We start from the raw sequence: 13,584 nt of genomic DNA, 5'->3' as shown, positions 1-13,584 counted from the left end.
AAATAACTGATTTTATAATTTATAACTTCTACAGTATGAAATAACTCATCAAAGAAATGGATTTTATGTTTCTTTATAAAGGACCTTTGAAATTTAAATCATTTCCTGACTACAGAAAGTACTGCCTAAAGATCTTCCCTTTCCTCCATAATATGATTAATATATTAAGGCAAATATTCATTTTATCTACCCTCCATTAGACTCATACTACACATGCACATACACACACACACACACACACACACACATATATACATACATAAACCTTCTCTAATTGTATCACCCCTGTCTCTGTTAACATTATCACCATTTTTTCATTTCACCCAACCTAAAAGTCTCAAAATTTTCTTTGACTAAGAGAGTCACAACATTTCAGATTTCAAAGATATGTTAAGTGTTAGTTTGTGAAGAACCTTTCTGGGATATATAAGTTATTTTATACGTGCTTAATAAATGATATCCTTCCTTGTTTCACAATGCATTTAATGACAAAAAAATAATGAAACAAAAAGTAATATTTCAAAGAGCTGTAATTATTAGAATTCCCCTCCACTGTTTGTAATACTAACTTCAGAGTCACACAGAATACAGTCAGTCCTCAGATCTGACTTACAAATGTTGCAGATGTGAAAACCATCCTGTTCATGAAAGAAACCCTGATTCTCTGTCAGATGGACAAATTCTATCCTGGACATAGCCTCACTCCAGGGCTGACTTTAACTGTAGAGTATCTTCCTTGGAGTTGGCCATTTTGTGGGTCTCCTAGCTTCAGGAACCTCAGAGAGTCACACTTGTGTAATGATCTCTGTACTGGGGATGAGACAGTGACACAGGTATTATTGCTGGTTGAAAAACAAATGCTACTGAATCTGAAAGGATTTTTCTGTTGTAGGATTTAAACAACAGAATTCTGGATACTCCGATGAGGAAAAGAGACTAACATCAGAACCCAAAAAGCAGCAGATACTCTGCTTTAGAAAATCAGCCAGGCAGCTAGACTAGACTTTTTATCCCATTTTCATATCCACCCCAATCCAAAGAGAACTCCATTAAAATACGGGACCTTGCTCATTTCCAACTGAAAAATGTGGCACCAAAATAATCATACCCAAAACTTAATGAACTTCTCCTCCCATTTTGCACTTGGCACAGTCCTTCCTAGTCTTTCTTTGATACTGACAACTTTTATTATCAGCTGAAATGTCAACACTTAAAATACCTCCCTGAGCTACCTCTCTAATACCTCAATCCTTCTTCTCCTCCCCATTCAGTTGTTTCAGTCCCTCTGTAGTAATTATTTCTGAATTTATAATCAGTTTTTACTCATTTTTTAATCTTCATCTATTAGAATGTAAACACTCTGAGAGCAGGAAACTTGTCTATAATTTTTCTACTGTGTCTTCAGTTTCTAGCATGGTGCTTAATTCAAAAACATTAAATCACTTTCCTCAACCTCCATATAGGCAAACAAATACATTTGCACTGCCTTCAAATGCAGATGATGTGATAATATATTTTTTCATCTAATTTATCCTTTCCTTAGTTTTTTCTTCTTCATGTCTAACATCTGAGTGTGACTCTAATTTTTTAATAACCCTTGAAATGATCTCTTCCATTCCATTACCTCTTTAAGCACTCAGGCTATATCTTCTCTCCCTGGGACTTTTGTCATAACCTCCTGAACAGGTGTTACTCCTCCTCTCTTTTCCCCTCCAGCTCCATTCTAGACTCAGTGCCATCTCCAAAGCACAGTTCTGAAATATTCTGTGATTTGTGCTTGAATGTGTGAAGGTGTGAGCATGTGGGATATGAGAGGGATTAAAGAAGACATTATTTATGATGCAAGCATAGAAAGAAATACTTGTATTAGAGCAAGGAAGTAGCTAGCCCAATTTTCTGGAGAGGCCAAAACACCTCAAAAACGGAGTAATTCACAAGCAAGTACACAAATATTTGTTAGAAACAAAGAACCACTTTTATTGAAAATAAGTAACTTCCCTAATTGTAGATGTTATGGTCATTAACACAGTCATAACAGAGAATCAGAGATTAAGGGAGTCAAGACTAACATTTGGAAAGATAGTGAGATGATACCATGGATCCTAGGGCCACAAAGATTCCATTCTAAGATATGGATAGCTGGAGCTCCAAGACTCTGTCAAGCATGTAACTTGTTGGATACAGAAATCTTGGGATATGGATCCTCAAATCAGTATTATCTTTAGAAGTATCATTTCAGAAGCAAATGGTCCTCTGAGAGTGATGTTTTAGCAGCAAGAATAACATCTTCTAAAGCAAAATGGCCGGTAGCCACAGTAGCCAGAAGAGGAGCCGTAGCCACAGCCATAGCCAGAGCCATATCCACAGCCATAGCCAGAGCCGTATCCACAGCCGTAGCCACAGCCATATCCAGTTCCATAACCACAGCCATAAAGGGAGCCGTATCCACAGCCATAGCCAGAGCCATATCCACAGCCGTAGCCACAGCCATATCCAGTTCCATAACCACAGCCATAAAGGGAGCCATATCCACAGCCATAGCCAGAGCCATAGCCACAGCCATAGCCACAGGAGTTGCCGTAGTAGTTGCAACACATGTTGTCAAGAGGAGAGAATTCAGGCAGTTTGCAAGAGGATGTTTCTGAAGTGTAGATGCCTTCTCCTTCCCTGGGACCTTTATATACCATCAGTAATTGCCAGAATATGCCATTTATTCCATGACTTAGCCAACAGATATTTAAACAACTATCATGTGCCAGTCACTGTTGACAATCAATAATTGTGTGCTTAACATGAGCCAATTATTTTGAAGACTCCGGTTTTATTTAAAGAGCATCGTTTTAATGTGCTTCGCCAAAGAAAAGAATTGTCTCCATGAAATCATGTGCCTGGGAGTAAGACTGATACCCATTTTTAAAACCTCCTATTACGAAGTATATATCTTATATAACAAGGTTTTGGGGAAATCTAAGAAAATTTTGCCCTTTTTTCTCTCTCCTCTTTCCTAAAATATCTACCTCTATCCATAGGGAAGGAAATACTCTTGTCTCCTGGCTTAAGTTACAGCAAGACTTCTAGCCAGGCTTCTTTCTCCCACCCACTCTGCACTTCCACACCTTGCCCTTGTCCAGCCTCCCTCATATCCCAAAAAACAGATCCACATCTGGTAATCCAAAGCCAGACTGTGTGCTGTCTGCAAATGCTTTTCCTTATATTTCCTCTTTCCTTCCATGTAATAGGCAAACTCAGGGCCTGGAAAAACAGAGCAGCCCTTTTTTTCCTCTCCCATTTTTTGTAGTTATGTACATAATTGTCATCGAGGAGAATTTTAAAATGTAACCAGCTTTATTTGGATGAGGAAGCAAAAAACCTCACTTAGACCAGAAGCTAAGTTCTTTTCTCCAATGCACATTTTATCAGAGTTTCGCATGATGAGGTGTAGGCAGATTCCTAGAATTTAAGAAATCATTTTTTCTTTCTCCTTTCACTACTGTTCCTTGCACATTTAGTTCAGAAACTAAAGGAGAGTGGATGATTTGAGAATGCTACCAGTCAAAGACCACCTTCAGCCTCCGCTCCTAATACTTTCGTGACACAAAGTAGCACAAAAATGAGTGCTATCCCCTTTATATATGTATATTTCACTCTATTCATTCAAAGTTCTCAAAATTACCCATTATTACCAGTTCTCTGTCTTCTACAAAAAAATGTCATTGTGATTCTGAAATACAATGTGGTCTCTTTCTTCCCAATAACTCTATCACATACCTTTTCAACGTAGAAAAGAGGAAAATGAGTATCATTTCTTCTGCCATTAATACTTTTTTTTCTCAGCCTCAAGTCTCAACTAAAAAGTCTCCTATTTATACATCAAAACTCAGAGCTGAAATCACTTCCTACAGTATGCCTTTCTTCACTTCTGCTGTCTGGATTAAGTGATCTCTCCTGTTTGCTCCTATGCACAGACAAATGGAATAGACTTGTCAGGCTTTGTTGGAACTTTATCTTGCTTACTAATTAAAATATTCTTGAGGAAAGAGACTGTACATTCCTCATCAGAGATTCCAGGTAGAGCTAGTTTTTGGCCCACATTTTACATAAGAGAAATTTATAGGTCAATGGTGGTCAAAGAATTGACCCAATGGAAGCCACTGCTGAGAGGCATGACTGTAGCAAGTTATATTGATGCCACACCAAAAATTCTTTATACTGAAGCTTAGAACATAGTCAGGATTCAGGAAATTGTGTTTGTTTTTTTGTTTGTTTTTGACCTTAAAATTTCTACAACATTCCAAAAATGTCTAATACATATAGCTTCTGTCTCTATTTTCTCTATTTTTTAAAAAAATTTTACCTTTATAGTCCCAGTGGAACCATGGTCATTCATTGTGCAAGAGGATACCTATAATTAGTGCTTGGACTTGTTATGTATCTGTTTCATATATACATAACCATATATACATTACCATCTGTTACCTCAACTGCAAAATTCCATGAGCAGGCCGGGCGTGGTGGCTCATGCCTGTAATCCTAGCACTCTGGGAGGCTGAGGCGGGCGGATCGTTCTGAGCTCAGGAGTTCGAGACCAGCCTGAGCAAGAGCGAGACCCCCATCTCTACTAAAAATAGAAAGAAATCGGCCAAACAACTAAAAATAGAAAAAAAAATTAGCCGGGCATGGTGGCGCATGCCTGTAGTCCCAGCTACCTGGGAGGCTGAGGCAGGAGGATGGCTTGAGCCCAGGAGTTTGAGGTTGCTGTGAGCTAGGCTGGCGCCACGGCACTCGCCCCAGGCAAGAGAGTGAGACTCTGTCTCAAAAAAAAAAAAAAAAAAAAAAAAAAATTCCATGAGCAATGCAACTTAGCTCTCTACTTATAGGATACGGAATATCCTCCTAGTATACTAAAAATGAATTTAAAAAACAAAGAATTCATGGAGAAGATATGTTTTCTATGAACTCCAACTTAGCGTTTCTATCATTAAAGGACTGCAAAATTTATTCACATCAATCATACAGATAAAGATGAGAGTTCACCATCATTTATCAGAATTCCTCAGACTTTTATCATGACTGACATTCCTTGCAATAATCCAGGTGGGTTAGATTAGTGGGAAGTGAGCATATAGACATGTGCTCCAAGTTCTTGATATTTTAGGAAAGATATAGAACTTAGCAGAAATGAGGTGCAATGCAGAACAAAGCAGCTTGCCTTCCTCTGGCTTGTCCCCCTCTCTCTCTGGTTCTTCCATGGAGTGCACAGCTGCCAATAACATTTTTTGTGCAATAAAGTCCTGTTAAAATCAATTAAATGAGCAAATCCCTACTCTACTGATACCTTTTGCACTTCCATTTATATGACCATATTGGAGAAACTTACACTTAAACACTATGAACTTTCATTTAAGAGAATACTTATAAACTCAAAAAGTGATTTTTAAAGCAAACTTAGATATAGAGGGATGTAGAAACAGTGTCAGGGCCCCCTGTGGCCTGATCTCTCTAATCAATATCACTTCCCAGGTTTCCAATATCTCTGTATTCCTAAATTCTACTCCCGGAGTTCTGAAATCACATTTAATCCAAAGAATAAGACCACAAATCCATTTTCCTTCTTCCTCTCTTCTGACTAAAATATATGTAATTTTCACTCCATTACAAATAATCCATGATTTTTCTACATTAGATTTTTCTCATCTCCAGGTATAGTTTTAAAATTATAATATGTGCCTGTACATTTTTGTTGGCTGCCTTGCTTGGTGGGCATTCCTTGAACAATGCAGTTGAATATCACAGACACTAACTGAGCTCATGCCATAGGAAAGATGTTGTCTTGGGAACTGGAAAGTTGCAAAGATAGATCACACATCGTTCTCCACTCAGGATCAAGCTTCTGCACAAATAAAGTGGCTCCCCCAAAAGAAGAAGAACTGTGTTCTTCTCAGAACCAACCTACCTTTTTACTCTCTCTACTTTAGCTCTCATCTTCTTTTCATACTAAAGTAAAATAGAAACAACAGAGCTATTGGCAAATTCACATCAGTGGTTCTTAATGGCAGGTGTTTTTGCTGTCTTGGACATACTTGGTGTGTCTAATCACACTTTCAATTATCACAATGTGGGGGAAAGAAGGATATTACTGGCATGTGGTAATAGAAACTAGGGATGCTGCTAATTCTGCAAGGCACAGAACAGCCCCCAGCACCAAAGAGACATCTGGTCCAAAATGTCAATAGTGTTGAGGTCTAGAAACTGATTTATAGCTATGCATCTTTAAGTAGGCTTCTATATCTCCAGGTATTTAATCCAAACTAACCCTTTCTTCTTACTTTATACCCATCATCTGACCTTTCTATCACCAAACATGCAGTCAAAAAAGTGACTTTTTTAATATTTGTTTCTTATTTGTTTTTTTTTCACTTGTCCTACTTATCTAGGTTTTATTTAAATCATGATTTTCAGAATCAGGCAGACTCCAAACTTTTAAATTATTTTTTTACTATAACAGCCAAGAAATCCAACTTGAAAGAGAATATAAACTCAGAAAGATCATTTCTGCTACTGAATACTTGAATTTTGACAATAAAGGAATGAGCGGTAATCCAATACTTTATTAAGTCCCTTCAACAGGGATTTTCACAAAGCTGCCAATTTCATTTTCAAATAATCTTTATTATTAGGCATTCTTCCTTCAGTTGAGAAATCTTCCTACCTACTTTTTTCTGATATTGGTCACTGGTTTTATCTGATTACTCTGCTATGTTTCATCCCTAAAGATAAACATTAAAAAAATCCCCATTCCAATTTTTTTCTTTTCCTTCAGTTTCTTTCCTTTTCTATCATCCTTGAAATTCAAAAATACAAATTCTACTTCACAAATTCCCTGGAATTGATGTTTTGCTTCTCAGTACTACTGCCAATATCCACTTCCAGGACACAACACCCCTGAATTACTGAAACAACCTCTATTCTATGCATCACCAAACAACCAGCTCTGAATACATACCCGGCATATGATTTGCACTCAATATTTCTCTAACAGAAAATAGATGATTAAGTTGACACATGTTCCAATGTTGATATGCCACTTATAAACTGCAAGATATTTGGATATATGCTTAAATTCTCTGAATACCAGTTTCTTCCTTCTAAAGTGGGATCTATGCATTTTTACATCATCATTTTTATATTTTTAATGCCTATCCAGTGCTTTGGGGAAGGAACTGTACTCAATAAATGTTACTTCCTTGATTTCATTTTTCTCACACCATAGTTTTAAATTCTCATCTAATAATAGTTTTTAAAATATTCATATTTATTTGTAGAGAAATGCTGATTTTGTCAGAATTTAACTTAATAACTTTGTCGTTTAAAGGAGGTTATTCTATGGCATACACACATGCTCTAATTAGAAACTTTTTATGATGAAGCAGCAAAACCCCTTCGAAGATAAATTACCCTCTCAGTAGCCTTTGTACACCCTTTACTGAGCTATTCTGTGTGGTAATTTAGTACTAAAAATACAGAGTCAAGTATATGTCATTGGGAACGGCATCATGCGTATTTTCAAGTTCAGCAATTACAGGGTAACTTTACGTTGTGTTTTTTAAGCATATCACTGGAGGACATGTTTAGGTACCAATCATTGAAAAAGCTCATGTGATTGTTTTTTAGTTCCAAAAGGGTCAAAAGATCAGTCATGGTAGAAAATTATTTCATTTTTAGGATGACTGTTCTCATATCTTCATTACAGTAAGAATCAAGGTCAGAGGTTTATTAAACAGTAAATCTTCAATAGCCATATGAAATATGTTCTAGAGATTTCCATAGTTGAAGATGTACATAAATTTCCCTCTTATAGTACAGTATGTTTTTTTCTAGCTTCTGATTTCAAAAGATTTCTAGTCTAAACTCTCATTAAATAATGAAAAAAATTGTCCTCTAACCAGTCCATCTATACTGTAGTTCGTAAAGTATCTTTACACACATTATCTCAATTCAGTCTCACAATCTGGTGAAATAAATCAGGCAGGTACTTGTCAGACTAGTGTTTGGGAAAAAAAGCTGGGGTCCAGAGTGGTTAAGTCACTAGTCCAAAGTCACACAGCTGATGAGTGCCATCCATTATGTGCTCCTCCTGGCCAGGCTGTCCTGCTCATCCAGGTGTATGCTGCTCTCTGGATACTCTTATTATAACAGAGAAAAGCTGGAAATTTTATCTCCAGATCTGGTTGGTAATTACATTTCTCCCAGAAGTGGTCATAAATGCATAAGAAGATGGCTAATAGTCCCATTGTCCTGGCTGACTGGCCAGTTCCTCTCCATGCTTCAAGACTCAACTCAAGTGCCCCCTCTTCATGGAGCTCTTTCCTGACTTTCTTCCCACTAAATAATCCCTCTTTATTTTATAACTCTTACATGTAATATATCCCTATAAAAACAGTTATCTCATTCTATTTTTAATCTTATCATGTAATAAGATTATTAATTCACTGAAGACTGAGCCCATTTAGATAGATAAATGATAGGTAAATAGATAGGTAGGTAGACAGGTAGGGAAAGAAAGGAAGAAATATAAAGAGAGAGAAAAAGAGAGAAAGAGGGAAAGAAAGAAAACTATCCACAACATCTACCATATCACAAGCTTTTCCTTAGCCTGTAAATTGAATAGCGACCCCTTTCTACACTACTGCGTACCCAGAAGACCTAATTTTATTTGAAGAGAATTATGGAGATTTCACACCAGAATGATATTCTTCCTATTTTTCTAAAGTACTTTGCATTGTGTAAAGATGACTCCCTTCCTCATCCACCCATATCTACACACAGGAGATGGCAAATTTGAGAGAGAGAGAGAAGGGGAGGGAGAGAATCCCCCTTTACTTTCCTGCCATTGTCAGTCCCAACATCATTTTCTCTGCTGGTCAGGCTCAACGCTTCTCAGTCATTCTTGATGTATGGTTCACAGAATTTCAGGGCCAGGATGGACACTAGGCCACCACCTGTCCCAGAGTTCTCACTATGGTGATCTTGTCGGTCTAGACTATGATTTGGGCAGCTTCCATCACTTGTATTTCCGTGGAATAGCCAATTCAGCTCTCAGGGTTACAGGTATTGGAATGATGTCTTACATTTAGAAGTCATTCTCCCTGTAATTGTTATTCATTTGTTCCAGTTATGATCTCTGGGATACCAGAAGTAAATCCAATCCTCCTGCTCCTGTTATAAGCCTTTGAATATGTTTTGATTACCCACACCACTTCTTCCTTCACAAGTGTAATATTATATCCTATTATCTTTCTTCACAAGATATCATGAGGATACATTTCCATTAAGATGTCCAATGAAACTTGGACATCTCTTCTACCTTCCCCGGCATCATGTCCAGGATTCAAGATTCAACCTCCAGACTGGGTCAGGAGCCCATCACTTCTTTTCCTTTATTGGGGTCAATACTCAATTCAGGCCCACACCACATTTTTCCCAAATTCTCTTAGGTTCATGTCTCGTCCTCTTCCAGTCCATTTTACAAGATATTCCCGGCTTCACTTTCCATAAACACAATTATGAATTTTGTGCATATGCATATATGAGTGAGCGTTTCTGTTATTTCAGATGTGAGTAATCACCAAACAGTAAATTATTGAAGAAAGATATTTGAGATAAATATTTTTTTAAAAATGATGAAGTTACAGGGAATGACATACACACAAAAATAATAAAACAGGGAAATCACAAAACCTGTAGTCACTGATGATTTAAAATAAGATAGGTGACATAGACTTGATGGATTCAAAAATGCATTTTATTGGGAAACTGATTTGTCCCAATGTAGAGCACAAATGCTCATGGCTAAGGCCAGAGCATTGAAAGAAACCATGAGGTGTAAGGGTTAAATTTCAGAAAACAATTGAAATATAACCTTCTTTCTCCCATTAACATCAAAGCCCATTTATGGCAAAAACAGTTAAAAGTGATTTAAACAGCTTTCAATGTCTACTCCCTTGTGATACATTTTCTCTTGTTACTTCAGCAGCAAATGATGCTCTGATAGTGATTTTCTAACAGCAAGAAGAATAGCATCTCCTGTAGCAAAATGGATGGTAGCCATGGCAACTGTAGCCAGAACTAGAATCATAGCCACAGCGATAGCTTGACCCATCAACACAGCCAGAGTCAGAGCTGTATCTATAACCTCCACGGGAATCGCCATAGTAGTAGCAACTCGTGGTGTCAGGAGGTGAGTGTGAATAAGTTCCAAGGAGGTGCTTCTGAAAGTCTGAATGTTCCCCACAATCACAGACCTTCGCATGTGATCAGTGAGGGGTGTGACACTCTGAGTTGGCCTGTTCAGTTGCATAGCAATTTGCTTCAAAGAAACTCATTTTACTAGGCACTCCAATTTTGTTAGGAAGTTTCTTTCTAATTTCCTGTCACCCATGGTTTGTCTCTAGTTAATAATGAGCCTGGCACAAAATTGACTTGTTTCTCATCACTCTATTCTACTAAGAACATATCTCTCATGTGACTCATGACCCTACATAGACCAAAATATTTGTTTTGTCCTCTAATTAAATTAAGTGGCCATGAAATCGTGTTTGTGCGGATGTGTGTGTGTGTGGATGTGTGTATGTAAATATATGTAATAATACTAGTATTACCTAATAGGGATTTTAATTCCTGTTAGGCAATATTAGTATCATTCTTACTTCACGTAAAACAATACTGAGATTAAAAAAAAAAAACAAAAAAACTCAGTGACTTGGCCAGAATCACAAAGGCGTATAATGACAAAGGTATAACTTAGTCATCAGACTCCAAATGTCATATTCTTTTTGTCTGACCTCAAAAAGAAAGGCAGAGTCCAATAAATCAACTTTTGCTAAAAACATTGAAATGTTAATATTAGTATTTCATAAATTGTGAACATCCGTGATTTGCTTTTTTTGCTAACATCAATTCTTACACTTCATTTTGACCCTCATAGGTTTGTACAAACTAAACACAAATTTTTTTTTTTAATTTCAGCATATTATGGGGGTACAGATGTTTAGGTTACGTATGTTGCCCTTGCCCCCACTCCCCCTCCAAGTCCAAGCTTCAAGCATGTCCATCCCCTGGATGGTGCACATCACACTCTTTGTGTGTGCATATACCTGTCCCCTCCTCCCTCCTGCCCCCTTCCCCCTGGCCGACATCCAATAAATGTTATTCTTATATGTGCATTTATGAACTAATAAACACAAATTTTTACCTCTGCCTTCTGTGAGTTCCAAGTCTCCCTTGATGAGCAAAGCACCATTATCATTAACCCATCCAGTCTCAATGATCCAGTTTTTATCCCTCGAGGTCAGAATTGCCTATTATTCTTATTCCTGAAAGAAGAATTAGGTAAAGATATGGCCAAGAGAGAATAAATATGTTTTTTAAATCAATGTTTTAATTCTGGATCTACGTCTGTATAAAAGCATATTAATTTTAACTATGATCATATAAAATTAAGCCATTAAGTAAAAGCCATCTTGAGATTTAGACTCCCATCATTATTGTCCGTGCCCATTCCGCTTCCCTAAAAAATCTACAGCACACATGCAATCCTTTAAAATTCCATGGATTCTTCCACGTAGCAAATTCTTCCCTGTCTTCTCCTCAGACAAGTTTAGAATCATGATATTTACTTGAACAAATTTAATTGGATTCTTTACTAGACAGTCACTAAACAAATCAGTTCAATGTATCCTCATGTATTGAGAGCAGGCCATACATATAAGGTGCAACTGGGGCCAACAGTATGGTGTGCAACCAGTGCAGTTGCACAGAGCCCAGTGCTCAGAAAGCCCTGTGCTTGGTGTGTAATGCTCTTCAGTCACCAGCTTTAAGTTCTTAATACCTTTATCTTTGAATTTGTCATTTCTAAGTGAAGTCTGCTGGGACAATGGGACATGTGCTGGGGGTGGAGTGTCAGCTCACATGCAGTCTCATCCCTTACCACCTGCCCACCTCCCCAGAATGGGTCCTTGGTTTCCTGCTCCCCCATCCAGTGACAGCTGCCACCTTCTGTCCCCCGCAAAAGCCTAGGTACAGGCATAGAAGAGTTGAGATGGAGCCCCATGAGGATCTAGACTCACTCAGCAGGTACTCCCATGCCCAAGAGCATGGGACATTAAGTGGAAAACACAAAGCACCATGACATAGCAGGAGAGCACAGAATGAAAGATAAAGTTCTTTTTCTTCTTTTTAAATAAGGAGTTCCATATTTTCAGTTTTCACTGGACCCTGCAAATTATGCAGCTGGCTCTGGACACAAAGCCAAGGATTGGGAGGATATAAGTAGCAAGAACATGTGTTCTTAGACCTTCAAGATCCCATTAATATTTTAGGAAGTGGTCCTTGACACTACATCCCCATCCAGAGCTTACTCTGCCTCCCTGCTTCCCATCGCAACTGCCATAGTTTGGTTTGTTTGAAAATTTCACATTGAAATTTGATCCCCAACATTGAAAGTGTTTGGGTCATGGGGGCGGATCCCTCGTGAATGGCTTGGTGCAACTCTCCTGCTAACGAGTGAGTTCTGTATTAGTTCCTGCCAGAGCTGGCTGTTAAAAAGAGCCTGGCACCTCCCCACTCCTTGCTTCCACTCTTGCCATGTGATCTCTGAATACACTGACTCTGTTTGGCCCTCTGCCATGACGGGAAGCAGACTGAAGCCCTCACCAAAAGCAGATGCTGGCGCCAGCTTCTTATACAGCCTGCAGAATTGTGAGTAAATGAAACCTCTTTTCTTTAGAAATTGCCCAGCCTCAGGTATTCCTTTATAGCATCACAAATGGAATAAGATAAAAACAAAACTTATTCAATGAATAGGCTGTACCCACAGTGTTGCCTTCTTCTTACCCATTAATTTCTCGACTGAGTGCAATTCTCCTTCCATCCCCACACCTCTAATGCTATGCTCAGTAAGTCATCAAGGGTGGCCCCACGGGGTGGTTACCGAATAGACTTTAGCATTATTTAACATCTCTGAAGCATTGCACAACACAACCCTTTATCTCCTTAAGAAAATTTCATTATTCACCTCACAATTTTCCTCAAAATACATAAAGCCCCACAAAATACAACGGATCAAAAATCTATATTTGCTAGTTACAACTCCACTTGTCTTACCACAATATATTCTCAAATATCTTCCTAAATATATTCTTAAATTGATCTAAAGTTTGGTTGTCTTATTATAAATATATCTTAATTAATATTTTGATAACAAATAAAACACACATGACCAAACACTCAAATAATAAACAAACCCTTGTAAGTTTTACCACATGTTGCCTGGAACATTTTGTACAATAATTTATTACCAAAAATAAATGCTCAACAATATGTCACTAGGCTTGGCATCATGACATAGTTTAGAGTTCATTAACTTTGGTGCAAGTTAAGTGTTGCCTATTAAATACTTCTTACCTAGAAACATTACTATATATAGTATATATGAAGAGAAGTATTACATAATACTAAGTATACTTTTTTCCTTAAGGCAATTCACAATGAACACCAGCAAAGCTAAGTCAAGATCCAGAGCTCACA

General features: G+C 37.7%; 1 protein-coding gene across 1 annotated transcript; it reads right to left on the bottom strand.

The window, feature by feature from the left end:
• Positions 1 to 2,267: 2,267 nt before the first annotated feature.
• Positions 2,268 to 2,597, bottom strand: LOC105820781 (keratin-associated protein 6-2-like). Its single transcript, XM_012657337.1, has one exon. The coding sequence runs from the start codon at positions 2,595 to 2,597 to the stop codon at positions 2,268 to 2,270; it is 330 nt and encodes a 109-aa protein (XP_012512791.1).
• Between the last annotated feature and the right edge of the window lie 10,987 nt (positions 2,598 to 13,584).

This window comes from Propithecus coquereli, unplaced genomic scaffold (genome assembly GCF_000956105.1).
Source record: "Propithecus coquereli isolate 6110/MARCELLA unplaced genomic scaffold, Pcoq_1.0 Scaffold54, whole genome shotgun sequence".
Lineage (NCBI taxonomy): Eukaryota > Metazoa > Chordata > Mammalia > Primates > Indriidae > Propithecus > Propithecus coquereli.
The sequence above is the reverse complement of the archived record's forward strand: the minus strand, read 5'-3'. Positions and strand labels throughout refer to the sequence as shown.